Genomic DNA, 21,086 nt, shown 5'->3' on the forward strand with positions numbered 1-21,086 from the left:
AATAGCGCCGGGAGCGGCGGGACAGGGCTGGAATAGCACCCGGAGCAGCGGGACGGGGCTGGGACAAACCGGGCTGGGCGGGGGTGGAGCCGGAGCGGGAGGGGCGGGGCCTGGGCTGAAGGGGCGTGGTCTGCGCCAGAGCCGTGCGCGCTCCCGCCGGGCGTGACGTGAGCGCGCGCGCGCGGAGGGGACCGTGCGCACGCGCAGAGCGCGCGGCCGCGGGCAAGATGTCGGGCCCGGGGCTGGTGGCCGGGGACGTGGTGGTGGATGCGCTGCCCTACTTCGACCAGGGCTACGAGGCGCCGGGCGTGCGGGAGGCGGTGCGTGCGGGCTCGGGGCGGTGGCGGTGGTTGGGCCGGGGCGGCGGGCGGGCTGTCCGCCTGACGCCCCGTGTGCGTTAGGCCGCGGCGCTGGTGGAGGAGGAGACGCGGCGGTACCGGCCGACCAAGAACTACCTCAGCTACCTGCCCGCGCACGACTACAGCGCCTTCGAGGTGAGCTGAGGGGCCTGGCAGCCCCCTTGCCCGGCTGGGCCCCACCTGGCTCCCCGTACGCCCCCCGGGCCCCCGCACCGTACCCCGCCGGTGTGTCCCCTCCCTGTGCCCCTCTTGTCACCCCGCGCCCGTCATCCGTGCTCTCCCCGTACCTCTCTGTCCCCGTGCTTCCCCCACATCCCTCGTGTCTTCCCCACCCTATCTCTCTTGTTACCCCATCGTACCCCGTTTGTGTTCCCTCCCGCACCTCACCGCTGCCATCCCCGCAGACCGAGATCATGCGGAACGAGTTCGAGCGCCTGGCGGCCCGGCAGCCCCTGGAGCTGCTCAGCATGAAGAGGTGAGTGGGGCAGTGCCCGGAGCCCCGGGTGAAGGGTTCCCCCGGTGCCCGGAGCCCCGGGTGAACGGTGAACGGTTCCCCTGGTAACCGGTGCCCATTGCAGGTACGAGCTGCCCGCCCCCTCCTCCGGCCAGAAGAACGACATCACGGCGTGGCAGGAGTGTGTGAACAATTCCATGGCACAGCTGGAGCACCAGGCTGTGCGCATCGAGAACCTGGAGCTCATGTCCCAGCACGGCTGCAACGCCTGGAAGGTGTACAACGAGTAAGGCATCAGCTTTTTGCTGAACACGAAGTTCTGAGTTGAATTTCTGTGCATTTCTTGTGTGTGTAAGTCCAGTGGGGATCTTTAGAGCACAGCCTGGAATAAATGAACCCCTGTGGGAGAGCTGTCAGTGAAAGAGGAGGAGGGTGACCTCAAAGAGAAGCAGTGGTCTCTGTGGCCAAGAAACAGCACGTGTGTTAATGCATCCCAGTCTTGAATTTTGTGGGTTTTTGTTGATGATAATGGGTGTTAATTGAAGCTAGTGACAGCCTCTGAAGGAGTAACTTAGTAGTGTAAATGAAGATGACTTAATACAAATCCTAGGCTTGGCCTGGAGTCATAATAAAGCATAACAAAGCTGCTGCAAAAGCCAAGGAAAGGTTCTAGAGTATGGCTGCAGGAAGCACTGGAGCTGTTTCAGACAGAGAATGTTAATGTCCCCTTTTGAGAAGGGCTGGCTGAGCCTTAGATAGAGGAGTAGGCCAAAGGAAAGGGAGAAGGCAAAGAGTTCCTTAGCTCAGGAGAAGGGAAGCAGGTGAAGGATCTGCTGGCTGGTTGTGTTTGGGTTGCAGGGGATTGTTGAATCCTTAATTCTGGGAAGTTAAATGTCAGATTAAATGGGGCACTTGTGTGTTTTTAATGCTTTGCTTGCATTCTGTCATCAGACACCTGGTTCATATGATAGAACAAGCCCAGAAAGAGCTTCAGAAATTGAGGTGGGTCATTCTTACTTATATTTTCGTACAGAAATTGAACTTTTCTCTCCCAACAAGCTGTACAAAGGGTGCTGTAAATGCTGCTGCCACGGCCACAGGGAAAAAGACCCAGTAATAACAATGGTTGATAAATGTGACTCTGCCCTCCCCAAGCATTTACATTCATAATACCTGGTCTACTCCATTTTTTTTGTGTTTGATATGTTTGGTTTTATTTTGTTTTGTCTGAATTTCTGCTCTGAATGGAATGGATTGTGCAGTCCTCTCTGAAATGTAGCAATGCTTTCTTTTCACTTCTGGCAATGTGCAGTTGTCTCTGCAAAGAGATGTTCCCTGATGGTGGGCTTGGCCTTTTATTCATCTCAGGGTTCTGTGTGAGCCCCGGACAAATCCAAATGGGATTTGCCTATCTGGATGTTGTCATTATAGTCCTGGCTACACAAATGTGTTCTGGCAGCATTTCTAGGGATTGAGTGTACTTGTAAATTAGCAACAGGTACTGCAGATGTTAGAGAAATGAGAAAAAAAGTACATGTTTTTGTCCCCAGGAAAAACATTCAAGACCTGAACTGGCAGCGGAAGAACATGCAGCTCACAGCTGGGGCTAAGCTACGAGAGATGGAATCCACGTGAGTGTTGGCATTTCTCTGTTGATCCTTCCACAGCTTTATCCTTGGCTTGAAATTTACTTTAAATTCTTCTTCCACTTGAAATTCGCTGCTGCTGTAGGGTGTGAACACTTGGATGCTGTTGCTTTGCACAAAGGGTTTTAAAGTATTTGTAGTTTGATTCTGTATTATAGATACTGAGGTTGAGTGAATCAACAGATGGGAACAGGGTGTATTAAGTAGCTGCTTCAAATTGCTTTCTTTGGAGCAATAGTTGTCTTTAATTTTAAACCAGAGGACTGTTACATAACACCTAAAGGTTTTTTTATTTCCTTTCCCTTCCAGGTGGGTCTCTCTTGTCAGTAAAAATTATGAGATTGAACGAACCATTGTGCAGCTGGAGAATGAAATTTCACAAATCAAGCAGCAGCATGGGGAAGCAAACAAGGAGAATATCCAGCAAGACTTCCAGTGACTTAATCCTGACTTAGTGCAGTATGTGTTAAAAACCACAAACCAGAGACTTTGGAGATGCTGTGTCTGCAGACACCTCTAGTTGCAGCTGTGTGAGGTGATAAAAGGGTGTTTCCATTGTTTCTTTTCCTTGCTTTAAATTCTAGGAGGAGGTAGGGTGGACTCAAAACACCCTGTTTAAATGTATTATAGGCACAATTAAATGTACTGTGAATTCTTTCGCTTTTTATATACCTAAATAGGAGCTCTTAAAAAAAGTTTCATGTTTTTGTGTTTTCCTCTGCGCCTTTAATAAATCTTGTTTTGCTATTTGTCTGGTTTCTGCTTCATGTTCAAAGCCTGGGAGCTGTGGAGGAGGTGGCTGTGCCAGGTGGATGCCCTGAATCCCCTCGGGGTGGTGGGGGGAAACTGGAATTTGGGGTGGGGGAGTCTCTGCACAGCACTGGGGCTGTACCGTGTCCCCAGGCAGGGCTCCAGTGTCACCTGCTGTGCTGTTCCTCATCTGAGTGCATTATTCCCTGCCTTCCCCCTCCCACTGCCCTCTTCCCTGTCCCCATGCACTGACTCCATCCCGATGCATTTCTCCCTGTCCCTGTGCCTTTTTCCCCATTCCAGTGTGCCACTCCCCATCCCACTGCTCTGTTCACCATCCGGTGTTTGTTCCTAACCCGTGTCCACTGTTCCCTGTCCTGGTTCCCTATTCCCCATCTCGATGGGTTACTCCCCTTCCTGGTGGGTTATTTCCCCAGCCTGAAGGGTATTTCCCAGCCCGATGGGTTATTTCCCTCCCCCATGAATTATTCCCCGTGCGTTGTTCCCCTTCCCCATGGGGCATTCCCCCGACTGATGGGTTATTCCCCTTCCCCGTGGGTTATTTCCCCACCCGTGGCTGTTATTTCCCGCACCGATGTGTTATTCCCCATCCTCGCGCGTTATTTCCCGTCCTGGCGTGTTACTTCATTCTCCGTGGGTTATTCCCTAGCCGGATGGGTATTCCCCGTCCCAGTGCGTTATTCCCCAGCCCGATGGGTTATTTCCCGTTTCGTTATTCCCCAGCCCCATGGGTTATTCCCCAGCCCTGGGCGTTATTCCCAGTTTCGTTATTCCTCCGCCCGATGGGTTATTCCCCGTCCCGATGGGTCATTCCCCGCCCCGGTACGTTATTCCCCAGCCCGATGGGTTATTCCCCGCCCCGGTACGTTATTCCCCAGCCCGATGGGTTATTCCCGGCCCCGGTACGTTATTCCCCAGCCCGATGGGTTATTTCCCGCCCCGGTACGTTATTCCCCAGCCCCGGTACGCCGTTCCCGCTCCTCGTTCCCCTTCCCGGCGCGCGTTCCCGGGAAAGTCCCGGGGGGCGTGGCCACCCCTCTGTCGCCACCGCTCATTGGCTGGGGGACCGCCAGCACCGCCCAATAAAATGTCACCCCTGGGCGCGGTCACCGCCCCCTCTACCGCCCCGTGACGTCACAGCCAGCCCCGCCGGCCGCGCCGTTGCCACGGGAGCGCGCGCGCGTGCGCGGCGCCGGGCCCGCCCGGTCCCGCCCGGTGACGCGGTGACGCGGAGCGTGCGCGGAGCGGGGTCGGGTTCAAAGGAGGAAACATGGCGGAAAACAAAGGAGGCGGCGGCGGCGGGGACGCGGCCGCCGAGGCCGCGCCGGGCGGCGGCGGCGGCCTGGAGCCTCCCGCCGCCTCGCCGTCCGCCGCCGCGCCGCCCGAAGAGCGCGAGAGCCCCGGGGCGGCGGCGGCGGAGCGCGGCGGCGGCGAGGCCGAGGCCGAGGCGGCGGCGGGGCCCGGTGCGGCGGCGGGGCCCGGCCCCAGCCCGGTGCCGCCGCTGACGCCCGCGGCTCCGGGGCCGTTCTCGCTGCTGGACACGTGCGCCGTGTGCGCGCAGAGCCTGCAGAGCCGGCGGGAGGCCGAGCCCAAGCTGCTGCCGTGCCTGCACTCCTTCTGCCGCCGCTGCCTGCCCGAGCCCGAGCGCCAGCTCAGCGTGCCCGTGCCCGGCGGCGCCAACGGCGACGTGCAGCAAGGTGAGCGCGGGGCGCGGGGCTCCTCCGGGCCAGCCCGCCGCAGCGATCGCTCAGCGCGGGGCTTTCCGGCCGCCCGGCCCGGCGGGGCGCGGGGTGCTGTGCCTCCATCCCATCCCAGCCCATCCCATCCCGGGCTGCGGCACGGCTGCCGGCTGGGCAGTTGTCGGGGTTGGGAGCGGGAGCGGCGTGCTGCGGGTTTTCCCGGCAGGCAGGAAGGATGTGGAGCTGTTGGAGCAGCGAGGTGGGCACGGGGATGGATGGAGCAGCTCTGCGGTGAGCGAGGCTGAGGGAATGGGGATTGTTCAGCCTGGAGAAGAGAAGGCTGCAGGGAGACATTGAAGCTTTTCAGTGGCTAAAGAGGGTCTGTGGGGAAGATGGGGACTTTCGGACTGTTTAGCTGCACCTGTTGCGGTAGGACAGCGGGTGATGGATGGTTTTGAGCTGTAGGAGGATGGGTTCAGATTTAGTGCCAGAAGTGTTTCACCGTGCGGGTGTTCAAACACTGGAACAAGTTACTCAGGGAGGTGGTGGAAACATTCAGTGCTACGGTGGTCGAGGCTCTGAGCAGGTCAAGTTAAAAATGTTCTCCTCATGGCAGGGTGGTTGGACTAATGACCTTTCAAGGCCCTTTCTAACCCCAAATATTCTGTCATTCTCTCCTTCCTTCTGCTCTGTTTTGGCTCAGGGGTGACCCAGCGGAGGCGAGTCAGGAAGGAGGTGGGCAGCTGCTCTGTGCTGCAGCGCTGGGGTGAAATAGATCTAACTAAATTGCAGTTCGCTGTTGTTGCAGCATTACCTGCCCAGGTGGGAACGCTGTGTGCACTGCAGCTGTGCTGCCCTGTGCTCTGAGATAAAACCTGGCAGTGCTGTTGGTCAGCTGTGCCCAAGGGCTCTGCTGTGCACAACTTGTGCCAGGGAACAGCAGGGCACTGCTCCTTCCACGGGTTCTTATCAGAATCGCAGCCTGTGTTTTATTTTTCTTTTGTAACATGTGTTCAGGGATGGAATGGAAAAGCTTCTGGAGATTTAGAGGGGGTGACTCACCAGCTGTGGTGTACAGACCAAAGTAGGGCCCTGGTAAGTGGTTGTGCAGGTCCTAAATGGGCTCTGTGGTCACTGAGACCTTGTTTGGTGACATCTTTGCACTCAAGCCTTTCCTGTGTTGCACAGAGAAGGAATTAAACTGGCACAGTAGGAATTTTTTCATCCATACTGTTCAGAAGTTCATCTAGGATGTGCTTTTAGAAAGTTCATTGGTTTTAAAAAGATGATGTATTAAATATAGTTTATGAATGCACTCACTAAAGCACTCAGATGGTCTTGTGATCCATGTTTTTAAATTCCAGATTCTACATTTTGTGTTGTATCATAGAGTGACAGAGTGCTTTGGTTTGGAAGGGACGTTAAAACTCATCCAATTCCACCTCCTGCCTTGGCAGGGACACTTTTCACTATCCCAGGTTGCTCCAAGCCCTGTCCAGCCTGGCCTTGGACACTTGCAGGGATCCAGGAGCAGCCACAGCTTCTCTGGGCACCCTGTGCCAGGGCCTGCCCACCCTGACAGGACACTGATGTGCCAGTGACATACACAGGTTGGGAAGCAGCAGAAGTTTTATTAGCAATTGGCAGGATTATCTGAGTCCTGCTGTGTCTGTAGGATACAGGTGTGGGAGCCACTGTGTATAAACTGGAATATCACCTCTTGTACACATCTGGAGAATGCTTGTTGGTGTGCTTTGTTGTAGAAAGAGTTCATCTTCATATTGCTGCAGCAAAAAGTTGTAGATGATGTGAGCAAGGTGTAGGGAACTGGAGCATCTTGTGAGGAGAGGCTGTGGGAGCTGGGCCTGGCTAGTCTGGAGAAGGGAATACTGAGAGGAGATCCCATCAATCCATATAAATTTCCCCAGGGTGGGTCAGAGGATGGTGTCAGACTCTCTTCAGTGCTGCCCAGAACAGGACAAGGAGCAATGGCCATAAACTCAAACAAAAAAAGTTCCACCTCAGCAAGAGGAGAAAACTTTTTTTCCGTGGAGGGGTGGCAGAGCACTGGAACAGCTGCCCAGGGAGTTGTGGATCTCCCTCTCTGGACACATTCCTGTGTCACCTGCCCGAGGTGACCCTGCCTTGGCAGGGGGTTGGGCTGGCTGATCTCCAGAGGTTCCAGCTGTTCTGGGCTGGTGGGAGTGTCCTGGGCAGGGTGTGTGACCCAGCTGTGGTGATGGGACACAGACCTGGCAGCAGCTCAGCTCAGAATGGCCATGGGCCAGCAAATCCATTTTTGGGGGCAGCTCTCTCTGCACCCCGAGAGTGGAATCAGTTGAGTGGAGCAGGAGATAGAAAATGGACATTCTGAGCCTCCAGAGAAGCAGCACAGTGCTTAGTCACGCAGGTTCCTTCCCTCTTTTGGTCGTCACAAAGTGTTACTTCCACTTCTGCTGCTTCTCAAGTCTCCTTCACCCTGAGCAGGTGCTTTTTCACGAAGGAAGGATTAAAGAGAAGTGGTGCTTGTAGCTGTACCTGCAGCAGGTTACACTTTGCTGCAGGCTTTCCCTGCTGCACTGTGTGCCTGCTATCTTTCAGCATCTCTTCATGCAGATAAGAGAATTACAAGTGATGTTTTCCTGTTTGCTTTCTCAGGTAGTTGGTGAGTTTGCTCGGTGAGAGTTGTCAGGACTTTAAAACAGCAAATATGTGTATTTATTGGGTGGGAACTGAGTGCAAAGCTGGTGCCTCCAGAGCAGTTCTGAGTGACAGCACCTCTCCTGATGGAGCTCCCTCTGCCCTCCTGGAGAGAGCAGTGAGGATTTTGGAGAGAGGATCTTTGGGCTCTGTCAGCATCTCTCCTCCTGCCAGCCTCCCACTCCCTTCAGAGCCACTGCTGAAGAAGACAGAAAAATCATCTCAGTTCCTGAAAGTTTGAGAAACCCTGACTGAAGCTTGAAATAATTATCTGATGTTTTGCTGTGTTAGAAACAAGTACTTGGTGGGTTCTTACCTGTTTTGCTGCTGAAAGAGGTTTGTTTTGCTGTTGATTACATTTATGTAGGGGAAGAAATAGAAGATTCTTGTTTTACAGATTTAAAATGTATGCATTTCTTCAACATGAAAAGTAGCATCTCATATTCAGTTTAATGTCTTAGTTGGTTATTGGAATGTGCATTTTATTTGGTGGAGAGATGATTTCTTAGGTGTTTCAGGTGTCAGACTGTGCTCCTCCTTTCAGATTGAGTAGGAAACCAGAAAATGTATTTTTATCAAGTATTCTAAAAAAAAAAAACCCCAACCTGATTTGTAAGAGATTTCAGCCTGTTACAGATACTGTGAAACAACTTTTCCTGCACCCTCTGCTGCTCCTGCTCCTGGAGGAGAGGTTGTTTTGGAGTTTCACTGCCTGGATGAGATATTTACAATCTCTCCTAAGAAGATTATCTCAGTGGAGAGAGCGTGTGGCTCCCGCAGCTCCTTGGGAATGTCACAGTTACCACTGGGCTGAACAACCAAACCAGCTGAAAAACCTCCTCCCAGTGCTGTGGTGTGTGATACCATAAACTGGTGTGATATTGTGAATTCAGCTCCCATAGCACTGTTGCTGGGTTGTATTAATCATACCTTCAGTTCTGCAGTGACTGTTTTTAGTTTGCTGGGAAAGGAGGACATGAAAGGTCTGATGTGTCTGGGAATGTGACATGTCCCCCTTACACTCAATTTAGTGGTAGTTACTGTAGTTTCAGTCTGGAAGAATGAAAATTCCTGCACCAAGTAGGCTGTTTAAGCTGTGTAAATGCAGCATTTTCATTTCTGTGGATGTGAGTAGATACCACCTGAACCCTCTTGATTCTTTACTTTTCTCCTGTGTTAAAAAGTGAGGGTCATGAATATATGCTTTTTTTCTTCTTGATTCTTTGCTTTTCTCACTTATTAAAGTGAGGGTCATGAATATATGCTGGAGCTTGGCAAGAGTCCTGGAAAATGGTTGGTTCATATTCTGAACTTCCTAAAAATCTTGTTGTGAAACTTAAATTTCAGTGTGAATTAATAATGCATTGTAAAATGTCTCTATCTGAGAACATTAAGGCATGTTATTTTTCTAAGAATTAATATCTGTGACAGCTGTAAATTCTTTTTCCTTATTAAATATAATATATTATCATTTCAGTGTGTGATAATTGTGGTATAATCAAGGATTGTTAAAAAAAAGCTGAGTTAGGGTTGGGCCTTGAAAGCAGTTAGGTTTTTCTAATGTATTTTTCTTCTGACATATTTCAATCTGATTGTGTCTCCCCTTGACCTGGGAGGTTTTGTTTCAAGGTCTAATCCCTGAAATTAGAGCAGGGGTTTGATGTATGGCTGTGCAGAAACATACTGAGAAGTAAATATTGTCCACATGGAGTAGCTGCTCTCGGTGTTCTCACCCAATAAAGGGAGCTGGCAGAGATTCATTCCTGGGAAGCTGATTCCCTGCCAAGTGTGAGCCCAGAGAGGAAACTGGAGTTACTGAATTGCACAAGTGCTTGCAAATGTTTCCTGAGCTGGGAAGTTCCATTGTCACAATGTAAACACCTGACAGGAGTTTGATTATCTTACAGTCAGTGCTTCGGTGGGGAATCAGCCTGATAGTGCAGCCCAAAGCTGTGTGTGGAACCTGATGTCTCAAGGTCTGTTTGCTCCACAGAAATTGCCTTTTGGGAGGCTGGGTGGCAGGGGATGATGTGCTCAGGTTTTAGGTTTGTGCTGGTTGGTGTCTCAGGTGTCTCAGCAGGATTTGGAGCCATTTTGTCACACAGATGTTGGAGTGGAGCATCAGGGGGGTCTGTCTGTGGGGTCTGTCCCAGTCTGTGGGGTCTGTCCCAGTCTGTGGGGTCTGTCCCAGTCTGTGGGGTCTGTCCCAGTCTGTGGGGTCTGTCCCAGTCTGTGGGGTCTGTCCCAGTCTGTGGGGTCTGTCCCAGTCTGTAGGTCTGTCCCAGTCTGTGGTCTGTCCCATACTGGGAGCACTGTCCTTACCCAGAGTGGTGTGGCTGAGTGCTGAGCAGGGGGATGGCTGGCTGTCCTTGTCCTGCTGCTGCAGCCTGGGACACTTTGGTCTCTCCTGTGAAGGACACACTGTTGGCTCCTGTTCAACTTGCTGTCCATCACACACTTTAAACATTTCATTTTAGGCTCTTAACTGAGGTCAAATTTCTTATATTTTGCAGTTTCAGTACTCTTGAATGTTATGTAGCAGCTAAAGAATTGCTGAAGATTTTTGTTACAGATCAGAGCTGATGTTAAAGGAGTTGGATCTTACAAAAACAGGAATTTTAGTATGTAAACAGAGATATTTAGGAACACAAGTGTTTGGGGTCAATGTTTGAATAAACTTTGAATTTATAAATTTGAACTGCTGGAAAGACTCCCTGTGATGTCCCAGTGATGGAGAGGATCCATGGGGTGTCACTGAGGTGCAAAGTGATTTTTGGGTCACAAACATCATGTGCATGTTGTGCCTTCCTGTGTTCAGATCCATGTGATCCTCATTCAGATCAATAACTCTCTTCATTATTCCATTAATGCTTTTTACTCTCTGTAAGGTTTCAGTGGTGCTGGGTTGGGCTGTGATATGTTTAAGTTGACTGAAGTCAGCTTGGACTTGAAATCAACAAGTGAATGTGGAGCTCTCAGTGTGGAGCTTCTTATAAAAAGAAGTTCCTTCTTTTGCTTGAGCTCCTGAAGTGTTTTTAGCCAGTGGCTAAGTTTCCATGGCTCTTTGTGTGTTCCCCTTTCCTTCCAGCCCACCTCCCCCTTCTCTAACCCCAGGGCTGGAGGCTCCCAGGAGGCTCCTCTAGTGTTTCTAAACCTAAAAAAACAGATCCAGAGGATAGCTGTAGGTGGGTTTGGTGGGGGAACCCACCAAATTTAGATTAATTCTTGCTGACTCAGGAGGCCTTGTTATTCTGGAGCTGCTCTCTGAAACACCTGAGGGAAATCCAGAAAGAAATGTCCAGAAGGGTGGGTAGGGAGCAGAGAGGATTCAGAAAATTCCATTTTTTTTTCTCGTGCAGAAGCAATGGGTATGAGTTGAACACACATTGATTCCTGACTATGGAGTGGGGATGTAGCCAAAGACTTGACATGAGCTTTTACTGGAGAGTGTCTCAGTCTGATCCTACAAGACTGGAAGTACACAGAATCAGCATTTCCCCTTCCATCTCTGTAGCTCTCAAGCATCCTTGAAATTTGGGAGTGTTTTGGTATTGTTGGATTTGATATGCCAGCCTGGAGAAAGCAATTCTGAGCAGGTTTTTAATATTTTTCTCGTTGCAACTAGTTCAAGATGAAACCTGTTGAAAAAATTGCCTGTTTTGAGATGCATTCAGAGGATCATAGTTACCCTTGGGAAATTTGAAATATATAAAAGGTACTCTCAGAGTTCTGAGTTACAATTAAGAAAAAATACTTGTGTTGCAGCTTTAGGGACGAGTTGGGAGTGGTAGATTAAAAGATTGAAATCTCAAGTTTTTTGCAGTGTTCCATAGTGATTTGCTGCTGTGGATTATGATGCAGGGTTTTTAGCAGCCTGTCTGTTTTTACGAAAACAAAATGAACTTTCATCCTCAGTTCACTTCAGTTTCATGCTTTCTGCCCTGCTTTGATGGCTGTGGTCTAGCTCAGGGTGCTTTACCTAAACCACAAGCACTTAAAAGGATTACAGAAATGCTGCTCTCATTAAAGTCTTTGCCAAACGAGCAGCTCTGGTGTGCAGTGGGAGGTGTGCTGCAGTTGATGGTTCCACAGTGGGGTGAGAGATCTGTGTGCTGGGAAAGAACCTTCTCCCTCCTCCTGGGCTGCTTTGGGCAGCAAAGCTCCTGGCCTTGGCTGAAGGTGCCAGGAGAGCTGGAGGCTCAAGCTGCAGCTTGTTCTTGGTGTCACTGTCATGGTTTGGCTTTTGGGGCTTTCCTGGGATGTGGCCAACATGCCCATTATCACTCCCAGATCCCATGGATGTGCTGGGGAGAATGCAGGGGCATTGCTGTGCTTCCTGTGGATCCATCCCTGAGCCCATCCCTGCATTGCTGTAGTTTTGGGTTGCTCCTCAGCTCCTTGAATAGTTCTGATCATGGGGATATATCCCAAGGATCTGGGAGTCTCCTTCCTCCCTGAACCACAGGCTCAGGTGAGATGATGAAACCCATTTTCCTTTCAGTGGGGTTGGCAGTGCCAGGCAGGCTTTTCTCAGTGCTGCATTGGAGATTATCCATCCAAATTTCCAGGTAGGAAACTATTCCTGCTTCTCACCTCAGTCAGCCTGAGGCTAAAAGGGAAACCAAAACTCCATTGATGCTGAGCTGGGGGGCAGGAAATGTGTGTCATTGAAAAGATTTCTGCTGTTCTGCAGAAGTGTGGGACAAAGAGCAGGATCTGATCTGAACTGCACCAGCAATTGGGAATAGGGTGTAAGGGGAGGGAGAATTTGGGAATAGAGCTGTGTCTGTTGAGTGGAAGAAGAGGAATGAATATTTGTGCTCATGGGTGTTTCAGCTCTTACACACTTGAGGTGTTTGATAGAAACAAATGGACAAATGGGCAATGTGAGTCCTCTGAAGTACAACAAAAGCTTGACAGCCCATTCCTGTTCCCTGCAGCTCTTGTGCAATAGTTATCATTTCCTGGGGCCTTTTAGGCTGAAAGGATGATTCTGCTTGGATTTCTATATGGAAATACTGATACCCCAGGAGCCCCTGTGGGGTGCTCAGTTGTTCCTTTTCCAGGACCTGAAGCCCAGCTGTGTTGCTGTAGTTAACACTGAGGGCAGATTTGGGTACAGAAAGGCAGAAAGGAACTGCTGTGCAGAGTGCTTTGGAGGCTCAGTGCAGTTCCACGTGATGGAGTCAGAACTTCCTGAGAGAAACTTCCCTTTTCTCAGCTCTCTGCTTCAGTGCTGCTCTTGACCCTCTGGAGCATCGATTTGCAGCTTCAGAATAAGGTGAAGCCATCTCTGAGGACATGGGAAATCTTGGTGGTAATTATTAGGATGGAGGGAGATCCTAAACCTCCATCATTTCTATGAATGTGTCTTTTAATTCAGCTGTGATTTGGGAAGTAAGGTTGGTCTTTCAGCAGTAGTTTCTACTGTGTGCCAATGCTTTTTGGAAAGCAGAGTTACAGTGGGCATGGTTGTACCAGGACTAATGGGTTTGATTTTTTTTTTTTATGTAGAAAAACAAAGTAGTAACTTCTGCTGGAGTGTAAATAGGATGATACTTTTATATTTACTTTAATTTTCTTATATAAGACTTTTTTACTGAAACTGTCAGTGAAACTTTGTTTTTCTCGGAGGTTATATAAACATTTGAGCTTTGGTTTGTCCTAAAATACATTCTCATTACTTTTAACAAAGCAATAAACTTTGTTAGCTTACAAATTATCTCAAGTTTTGACAGGTAAGGACTTATTTTTTTCTATGTAAATGCTATTTCAGTGTGATTAGCTCTGCTTTTCCCTCCTGCCTCACAAAATTAGCCACATCTGTATCTTTTCGCTGCATTCAGTTTCTAGTACAACTGGTGCTGCAGTAATTTGTTTTATATTAGATTAAAAGACCAGGATATGAGATATTTAGTGGCTCTTGTATTATTGGCAAGCTACTCTTGGAAATAAAGGGTGCTGAGATGTGAAAAAGGAGTGTAATGTGCTAAATGAGATTTGCAAGGCTTTGGGTTGGGATCTCTTGAGGTGTGAGCAGATCAGTGGGGAAAACTTTTTTTTGAGTGTGGAGGTGCAAAAATTGGGTGAAAGCCAGACTGGGACTGCCCTGCTCAGAATCTAACCCTTGAGCTGTCCCTTGTATCCAAAGGCTTGATTTTATTCAAGTTTTTATTGCTTTGCCTATTTTAAAACTAACCCAAAAGGTGCCTTACAGGAAGGGGTTTGCATCTGTAGAATTTGATTTGTTGCTGTTGAAGATTACAGATCTTCTTGTATTCTGTTGTTTTCCTGAAATATTCTGTGTGTTTGATCCAAGAGAGCACTGAAAATCAGGTTTGGTTGTGGTCTGGCTTGTATGGAGCAGTTTTAGTGGTAAATATCTGAAATTTTTGTTCTGGAAGTATGAAATTCCATGAAGAATTTTGTCTCTCAGTTGTAAGAAAACCTCTGAGTGTTTCACTGTGTGTGTGAAAGCTCTTGTATGTGGAGCTGCTGCAATATTGGTTATTTTTCACATCCTGCTCTTGAGATGTGTTTGGTTTGATGAGAAAGAGAATTTTCAGTTGAATTATTGTTACTCTGCAGTCAATCTCCTGTGTTCTGAAGCCATCATTAATTTTAGCACTTGAAAAAGTGAATGCTACTCCACTACTAATGTAATTAATCTCCCTGAAATAAGTCCTGCTGTCCTAATTGAATATCCACAAAGGAGCTGAGCATCATTTAATTACACTTCTCAAAGTTGTTTCAGTGTATAAAAATACCCAATGGCCTGGAAAGCTTCTTGAAGATGATATTCTCAATAAATTGTATAGGAATTGGATTTAAGATCAAATGACACTTCTGTGAAGTGTGAGCCACTAGCTAAGTTATAAATAGATTTTCAAACCTTTACAGGGGTTGTTCATAGGCATCTTGAAATGTCACTTTGGTTCATGTTGTAACTTCTTTGCAGCTCTGCTGAGGACTTAAAACTAATTTAGTGATTACAAAGGATAACAAAGCAGGATGCTGCTGTTCTATTGCTTCATCTGCCTCCCTGGCCTCTCATGGAAATGGGAAAGTATTAGATATTACGGGAAGATATCAGATATAAATGGCAAGATATTAGAAATTTTCCTGTGTTGTGGCTGGGACAGCACTGGGACACACTACTGACATAGAATTTTCAGGAACATCTAATAAATGCTTGAGTTTTGTTAGTAATCTTGACTTTTGTCATTAGTCTATTGAGGTAGACTAATGAGACAAATTAGGTAGACAGAAAGACAAAAAGGTAGACAAATATTGAGTCTATTTGTGGAAAATCTCAGAACAGGTCCAAGGTATTGGGATTTCATCATCTGTAGCCTGCAGAGGTAATGTGGGAAATGTCCTCCAACTTTTGTGGTGTAAAATGAGCAGGGCAAAGCATGTAAATATTTGTTTAGGGAGAACAAATAATTTTCTAAAGATATGGATTGTTTGGGGAAGAAATAAGTAGGAAAAACTGAGTATAATGTAGAAATTATCACAACTAGGGGAGGGATCCTTTCTGTAGAGGTTTGGGTGTGGTTGAGGAGTGGATTTGGGGTGAAACCTGCTAGTGGCTGGTTTTTAATGGTAATGTCAGCTGTGGAATCCTTCATTCCAGTGAAAGGAGGGGTGTGCTTTGTGTTTGTGCTTTGGGGTGTGTTGGGGTGTGAGTTCTTTACCCTGAAAGTGGGGGATGCTGTGCTTTGCAGTGGGGCTGAGCTGATTTGGGGTTCTTTGCCCTAACCTGTGCTGTTTTGCAGTGGGCTGAGTTGATTTAGGGGATCTTAGCTCTCAAGCTGTGCTGTTTTGCAGTGGGGCTGAGCTGATTTGGGGTTCTTTAACCTAAGCTGTGCTGTTTTGCAGTGAGCTGAGCTGATTTTGGGGTTCTTTACCCTAAGCTGTGCTCTGTTTTGCAGTGGGAATGAGCTGATTTTGGGGTTATTTACCCTAAGCTGTGCTGTTTTACAGTGGGCTGAGCTGATTTTGGGGCTCTTTACCCTAAGCTGTTCTGTGTTTTGCGGTGGGGCTGAGCTGATTTGGGGCTTTTACCCTAAGCTGTTCTGTATTTTTCAGTGGGTATGAGGTGATTTGGGGTTCTCACCCTAACCTGTGCTGGTTTGCAGTGGGTACGAGCTGATTTGGGTTTTTTACCCTAACCTATGCTATATTTTTCAGTGGGGCTGAGCTGATCTGGGGCTCTGTACCCTAACCTGTTCTGTATTTTGCAGTGGGTATGAGCTGATTTGGGGTTATTCACCCTAAGCTGTTCTGTATTTTTCAGTGGGGGTGATTCGCTGCCCCATCTGCCGCCAGGAGTGCCGGCAGATCGACCTGGTGGACAACTACTTTGTGAAGGACACCTCCGAGACCCCCAGCAGCTCTGACGAGAAGTCAGAGCAGGTAAGGCCCATCCTGCCAGCCCCAGACCTTCCCTCCCTGGCCTGGCAGTGTCCCCAAACCAACCCTGGTGTGTTTTGTCCCCAGGTCTGTACCAGCTGTGAGGACAATGCCAGTGCTGTGGGGTTCTGTGTGGAGTGTGGGGAGTGGCTGTGCAAGACCTGCATAGAAGCTCACCAGAGAGTCAAGTTTACTAAAGATCATATGATCAGGAAAAAAGAGGATGTGTCTTCAGGTGAGTGTTGGGTTTCACTTGTCCTGCTTGCTCTAAGAACCTTTTTTCTCTATTAAGAGAAATTGTTCTGTTAAAAGGCAGAGGGAGGGTGGTGGAGGTAACAACCAGATGGGTGTTTTTCCCCCAGGATTTGGGAAAAGTTCAGTAAAAAGTTAGCAGTGCAAAATTAGTAGCTCTAAAAATGAGGGGAAAACTAAATTTAAAATACTGATATTTTGTGCTGTTTGATGTCCAATGCATTTGGAAGGGATGTAGATCCATTCCTAATGATCCTTCCATTTAACAGAACAAGTAATTAAATGGAGGAGTTGGAATCTGGAGAGCATATTGAGAATCTTACTGATTAGCATATTGACATGTTGATAATCTTATCCATTGTCCAAGGAAATTAAATTACACATTTTACTGTATTTTGTTATAAGGATCAATTATAGTTCTCTCTGTGTATGTAAGTTTATAGTTACATTCAATATATGATTTTACTATTAACAGTATTAACAACTGAGTAAATGTAGAATTTGAGTCTATTTTAAGTTTAATCTCTCAGTTGGCAAAATTTAACATGTGAAATGTGTTTAGGGTTTGGTTAGATGTGCAGCCTTATGAGAAGTAATTTCTTAAACTATTGTTTGATCATTTTTAGTCTGGTGAGGTAATGTGGAAAATCTCAGCACAGGTCCAAGGTATTGGGATTTTATCCTTTGCAGCCTATAGAGGTAATGTGGAAAATGTTCTCCAAACAGGTCCAGGGTATCTGGATTTGAGCTTAGAAAATTTTATTTGGAAATGGGTTAAAAGTTCTAATTTAAACACCTGTGGCTTCTCCACAATCTGAATGTAGAATGATGATATGGAGGAGGAGAGATCTCGACACTTTGCTCTCATTTCAATTCATTTAAAATTAATTAAGATCTTCATAATTGCTTTGTTGTATCCTTTCAAAGGAGCAAACACTACTTTTCTTTCTGAAAACTTTTACAGTTAAGTTTTCTGTTGAGCTTAATTCTTTTAGACAGGGATCTAATTTCATTTGCTCTGTCAAATAAACCTCATTTTGGAGAGATTTCTCTTTGTCTTAATGAATATTTTTAATAAGGAATATTACCCATTTAAGAGTAAATGTATTAAGCCTCATAGATGAGAAACCCTTAATTTCAATCAAATTATAGGGCCCAAGAAAGAATTACTGATGTTTTTACAAGGAGTGCTAAATTGTGACTCAGTGTGATATTCCAGCTCAGCTTCCCCTTTGATAACCTGCTGGGAAGGGGCTGAAAAATGACTCTTCCAACAAAATAAACTTTCTGTCAGAAATTTTCTCTATTGGGATTGTGGGGAAGGGCTGGTCAATGTTATTTTTTTCTTCTTAGACTCAAAGATGTGCCCTGGAGACTCTAAATTTCTCTCACTGAGTGGCAGCTGTAGGTTCATCAGCTCTTTCTTCACAATAACTTGCATGACATAACCAACTTCAGAAACATGGCAGAGTGAGGAAAACATTCATGTTTCAAACCCTACCTGCTGTATCTTCCAAAGGCTGCTTTCCTCTTTGCTAAGCTCAAAGTATCTTCAGAACACCGTGCAGCACTTTTTTTTAGTAAACCCAGAACTGGTTTTTGACATTATTTGTTATTTGTTATAAACCCAGAACTGGTTTTTGACATTATTTGTTATTTGCTCAAGTGGAGAATTTAAGTAGGAGGTATTAGGTATATTAGGAGGAGTTTAAGTAATGCTTAATAAAGGCAACATTTGCTTTGCAGTTCCTACTTGAGTTGGGTTTGACTAAATGAGGTGTGGAAGGGTTTGAAGGGATAACCTAGAAAACCCATGGGGCAAAAAGTAAAAAGGTTTGACCCATCCTTCAGTGTCAGAGGTGGAATTGTATGGAATTAAATCTTTATAAACACATACACACTGTGCTGGTGTTTCTGTGAAGTCTTAGGGTGTTTGTGAGAGAAGAGGAATTCCTCCTTCTCCTTGAATGAGCAAACTGAAAACAACTATTAACCACTGGCACTGTAAATCACAGAATCATTAAGGTTGGGAAAGACCTCTGAGATCATCAAGTGCAACCACTGACCTGATGTGTTCACAGCAACTTTAGCCTGAGAACAGAGCTGAAGGTGCCTTGGTTGTTACTTAGCCTGGAAGTTCGTTGTTTTGCTCTTCAGATTGTCTAAATTTTATTTTAAAATGCACAAATGGTTTATTTTTGAAAACAGAGGCCGTGGGAGCATCTGGTCAACGTCCTGTTTTCTGCCCTGTCCACAAACAAGAGCAGTTAAAACTTTTCTGTGAAACCTGTGACAGGCTGACATGCAGAGACTGTCAGTTACTGGAACACAAAGAACACAGGTACAGATATTCCCATCTCTTAACTCCTTAACTCTGCTGTCTCAGAGGATGAAATGGCATTGATGTCAACCAGCTGTGTTGTAAATCCTGCTGCATTTACTCTTGTTATACTGAAACCATCAAACCAAGCAAAGGAGAAGCTGTGTGGAGTGATGGAAACTTCAGCAGTTGGTTGAGCTAAGTCTCTTAAGATCAGATTCAAACCACCACGGGCTGAGGAGGTTTGGTGTGATTCAGGTGTTAATTTGCCTGGCAGTTCCCAGTGCTGTCACTCTGTTCAGGACTTGGATGGGATTTCCTGCAGCCCTGAGCACCTGGTGCTGTAAAAGAAGCAAAAGTGATACAGTGAGTCATGGGTGAGGTCATTTTTTGAAAGGGCATATTTGATTGTGCAACAGTCTTAAGGGGAATTTTGTAAAGGAAAATCTAAATTTTGCTTTTTATATTAATATATTCTTCTGGTGCAGAGGGGAAAAAGGGTTTGGTTTTAGTTGGTTGGAAGTTGCCTCATTCCTTGTAGAAAGAAATGCTGGGTTTGTCTCTTCTAGAAAAAAAGTTAGACCCTCTTTAAGATACACTCAAACTTTCTGCTCTCTAGCAGCTCTGTCATATAGTTATTTGAATGTCTGAACAAATATTTTTCAGTGTTACAGTAGAGGATCTGGGGATAATACATATTTATCAACCACTGCACCAACTGCTTTTCCTAGTCAGGCTGCAAATAACTCTTCTCTGTAAAGGTGCAATATTGAATTTAGTGTTGTTTTTCTCCAAGTAGTGATTATTCTCAGACTGCTACAGCAGCCTATGGAGAACTTTTACTTTTGAAATCAGTAGTATTAAAATATTAACAACCTCAGCTATTCCTGCTCTATTCTTTCATAGGCTTGATCATAAATATCCTGGATGACACCCTTGTCACCAAGAGTGCTCTCCTGGGGTATTTCACTAACTTGTTCTAGTTGTTTCTTTGCATCTGTTTTGTGCATGTTGCTAATGGATTAACAGATGGATCTTGTCCTGCTTACCTGTGCTCTTCCAGAAGGAGAATTCATTGCTATTAAAGTGCTTTTTTTTTTTTGCAGAATAGTCTTTCCATGTGGTTCTGTGTGCAGGTGTGAGTTACAGGTGGTTAAGACTCTACTTTGTCTGCCTGAAATACAGCTGAGATTTTATGGAGGAGAATCATGCCAAGTGGAAAAAGAATTGATTTTAATCCCCTGGTTTCTTCTTACCTGAAATCCTAATAGTTTGCACCAAAGGAGGGTGAACCACCATTTCTGCAGCACCATGGTTCAGTGTTCAGAGTTTCAGTCACAGAATTTCAGACTGGTTTGGGTTGGAAGAGAACTTAAAGATCATCCAGTTCCACCCCCTGCCATGGGCAGGAATTGCTGGGGATTCTGTAGAAAGCTGACAATTCTTTTAACAGCCTAATGCTGTGCAATCCCTCTAATTTGGGATTCCCCTAATTTTCAGCTCACACACTTGGGAAGCTGGAAGTGCAATATTAAATAAATAAAGTATTTTGGCTGTAGCAGGAGCTACAACAACATTTTAGCTGTACAAGCTGGATGTAGGTTTTTAATTTCTCCTTCAAATGGAAATACAATTTTGAACTTAAGGAAAATAATTTCAGAAAATCAACAGCTCCCAGACATTTCAAATTTTGTATTTGGGCTTTAGGAATGCTACTTTTTTTGTGTTATAGTATCTAAAATCTTGTCCTGCTGTCTGTCTGTCTGCAAGAGCTCCAGACTGTTCTTAGAAACAGCAAAATTCCAGCACTTGGGGAATCCAAACTCTCGGAGTTCAGACTTACCTGTTGCTGCTCCAAACTGAATTAACAGGAGTTGTTTTTGTTGTGAATGATGCACTTTGTCTGAGCCCCTGTTAACATGATTGTGAGACATTTAAATAAAAAAACAGTGTTGCTGTAAGTTTGCTGACAATCCAGACAGTCTTTTCCTGTTGGACTGTAATGTTCTGGATTGTGACAGAAGACAACATTACTTTCTTTTTCATTTTCTTTGGGAGACGGTGGAAGTTGCTCCTAATGTAAGATGCTTCATTAATTGTAGGAATTTTCTGCCCATTTGAATGTTGGGAAAACTTTGCCAAGGTGTTCTGAGACTCTAAGTTTTCCCTGTTGTTAACAAATTATATTTCAGAAGCATGAAGTTTATTTATTGCAAAGACAAGACTTAGCAAGTGACTGGTAGGAATCCTGAATTGTGAGCAGAAAACATGGAAATTCATGGAGCTGCTTTAATTCCCCTTTGCCATTTTCAGAGAGTCATTTTGCTTCTGTTGCATTGTTAATTCCAGTAGGTTAGGAAAATGCACCTAATGCTGTTATTTTCTCCTGTTATTTATGATGGAAGTGCCTTTGATAGCAGCTGTGTAGTTGAAGAGCTTGGAAGGGAATGTTCTCCACTTGGAAGTACCAGAGGTGGAAAAAACTTAGGT

At 46.4% G+C, this 21,086-nt stretch overlaps 2 protein-coding genes across 6 annotated transcripts in view; both read left to right on the forward strand.

Moving 5' to 3' along the window:
- Positions 1-163: 163 nt before the first annotated feature.
- Positions 164-3,206, forward strand: BCAS2 (BCAS2 pre-mRNA processing factor). The gene is made up of 7 exons (XM_085082930.1): positions 164-320; positions 402-494; positions 764-834; positions 938-1,099; positions 1,765-1,815; positions 2,364-2,444; positions 2,769-3,206. Exons 1-7 carry the CDS (start codon positions 228-230, stop codon positions 2,896-2,898), a joined length of 681 nt encoding a protein of 226 aa, XP_084939056.1. The 5' UTR covers positions 164-227; the 3' UTR covers positions 2,899-3,206.
- Positions 3,207-4,466: 1,260 nt separating this feature from the next.
- TRIM33 (tripartite motif containing 33) overlaps positions 4,467-21,086 on the forward strand; it is a 36,496-nt gene continuing 19,876 nt past the window's right edge. The window contains exons 1-4 of one of the 5 annotated variants that reach the window (XM_085083065.1): positions 4,467-4,927; positions 15,909-16,027; positions 16,112-16,259; positions 18,485-18,617. In XM_085083065.1, coding sequence (XP_084939191.1) covers positions 4,501-4,927; positions 15,909-16,027; positions 16,112-16,259; positions 18,485-18,617 — 827 coding nt within the window. In that variant the 5' untranslated portion in view covers positions 4,467-4,500. Of the gene's footprint in view, positions 4,928-5,169; positions 5,201-12,895; positions 12,927-15,908; positions 16,028-16,111; positions 16,260-18,484; positions 18,618-21,086 lie in introns of those variants that run through there. The other 4 variants (XM_085083063.1, XM_085083064.1, XM_085083066.1 and 1 more) reach the window with 4 other exon arrangements.

Source organism: Lichenostomus cassidix, chromosome 26, assembly GCF_008360975.1.
Source record: "Lichenostomus cassidix isolate B80296 chromosome 26, HeHo_3.0, whole genome shotgun sequence".
NCBI lineage: Eukaryota > Metazoa > Chordata > Aves > Passeriformes > Meliphagidae > Lichenostomus > Lichenostomus cassidix.

Excerpts from the sequence above, each read along its gene's own strand:
- BCAS2 (XM_085082930.1), top strand. The coding sequence starts at position 228 with ATGTCGGGCCCGGGGCTGGTGGCCGGGGACGTGGTGGTGGATGCGCTG. Across the intron at positions 495-763 it reads ACGACTACAGCGCCTTCGAG|ACCGAGATCATGCGGAACGA; the intron begins GTGAGCTGAGGG and ends CCATCCCCGCAG. Across the intron at positions 2,445-2,768 it reads CTACGAGAGATGGAATCCAC|GTGGGTCTCTCTTGTCAGTA; the intron begins GTGAGTGTTGGC and ends TTTCCCTTCCAG.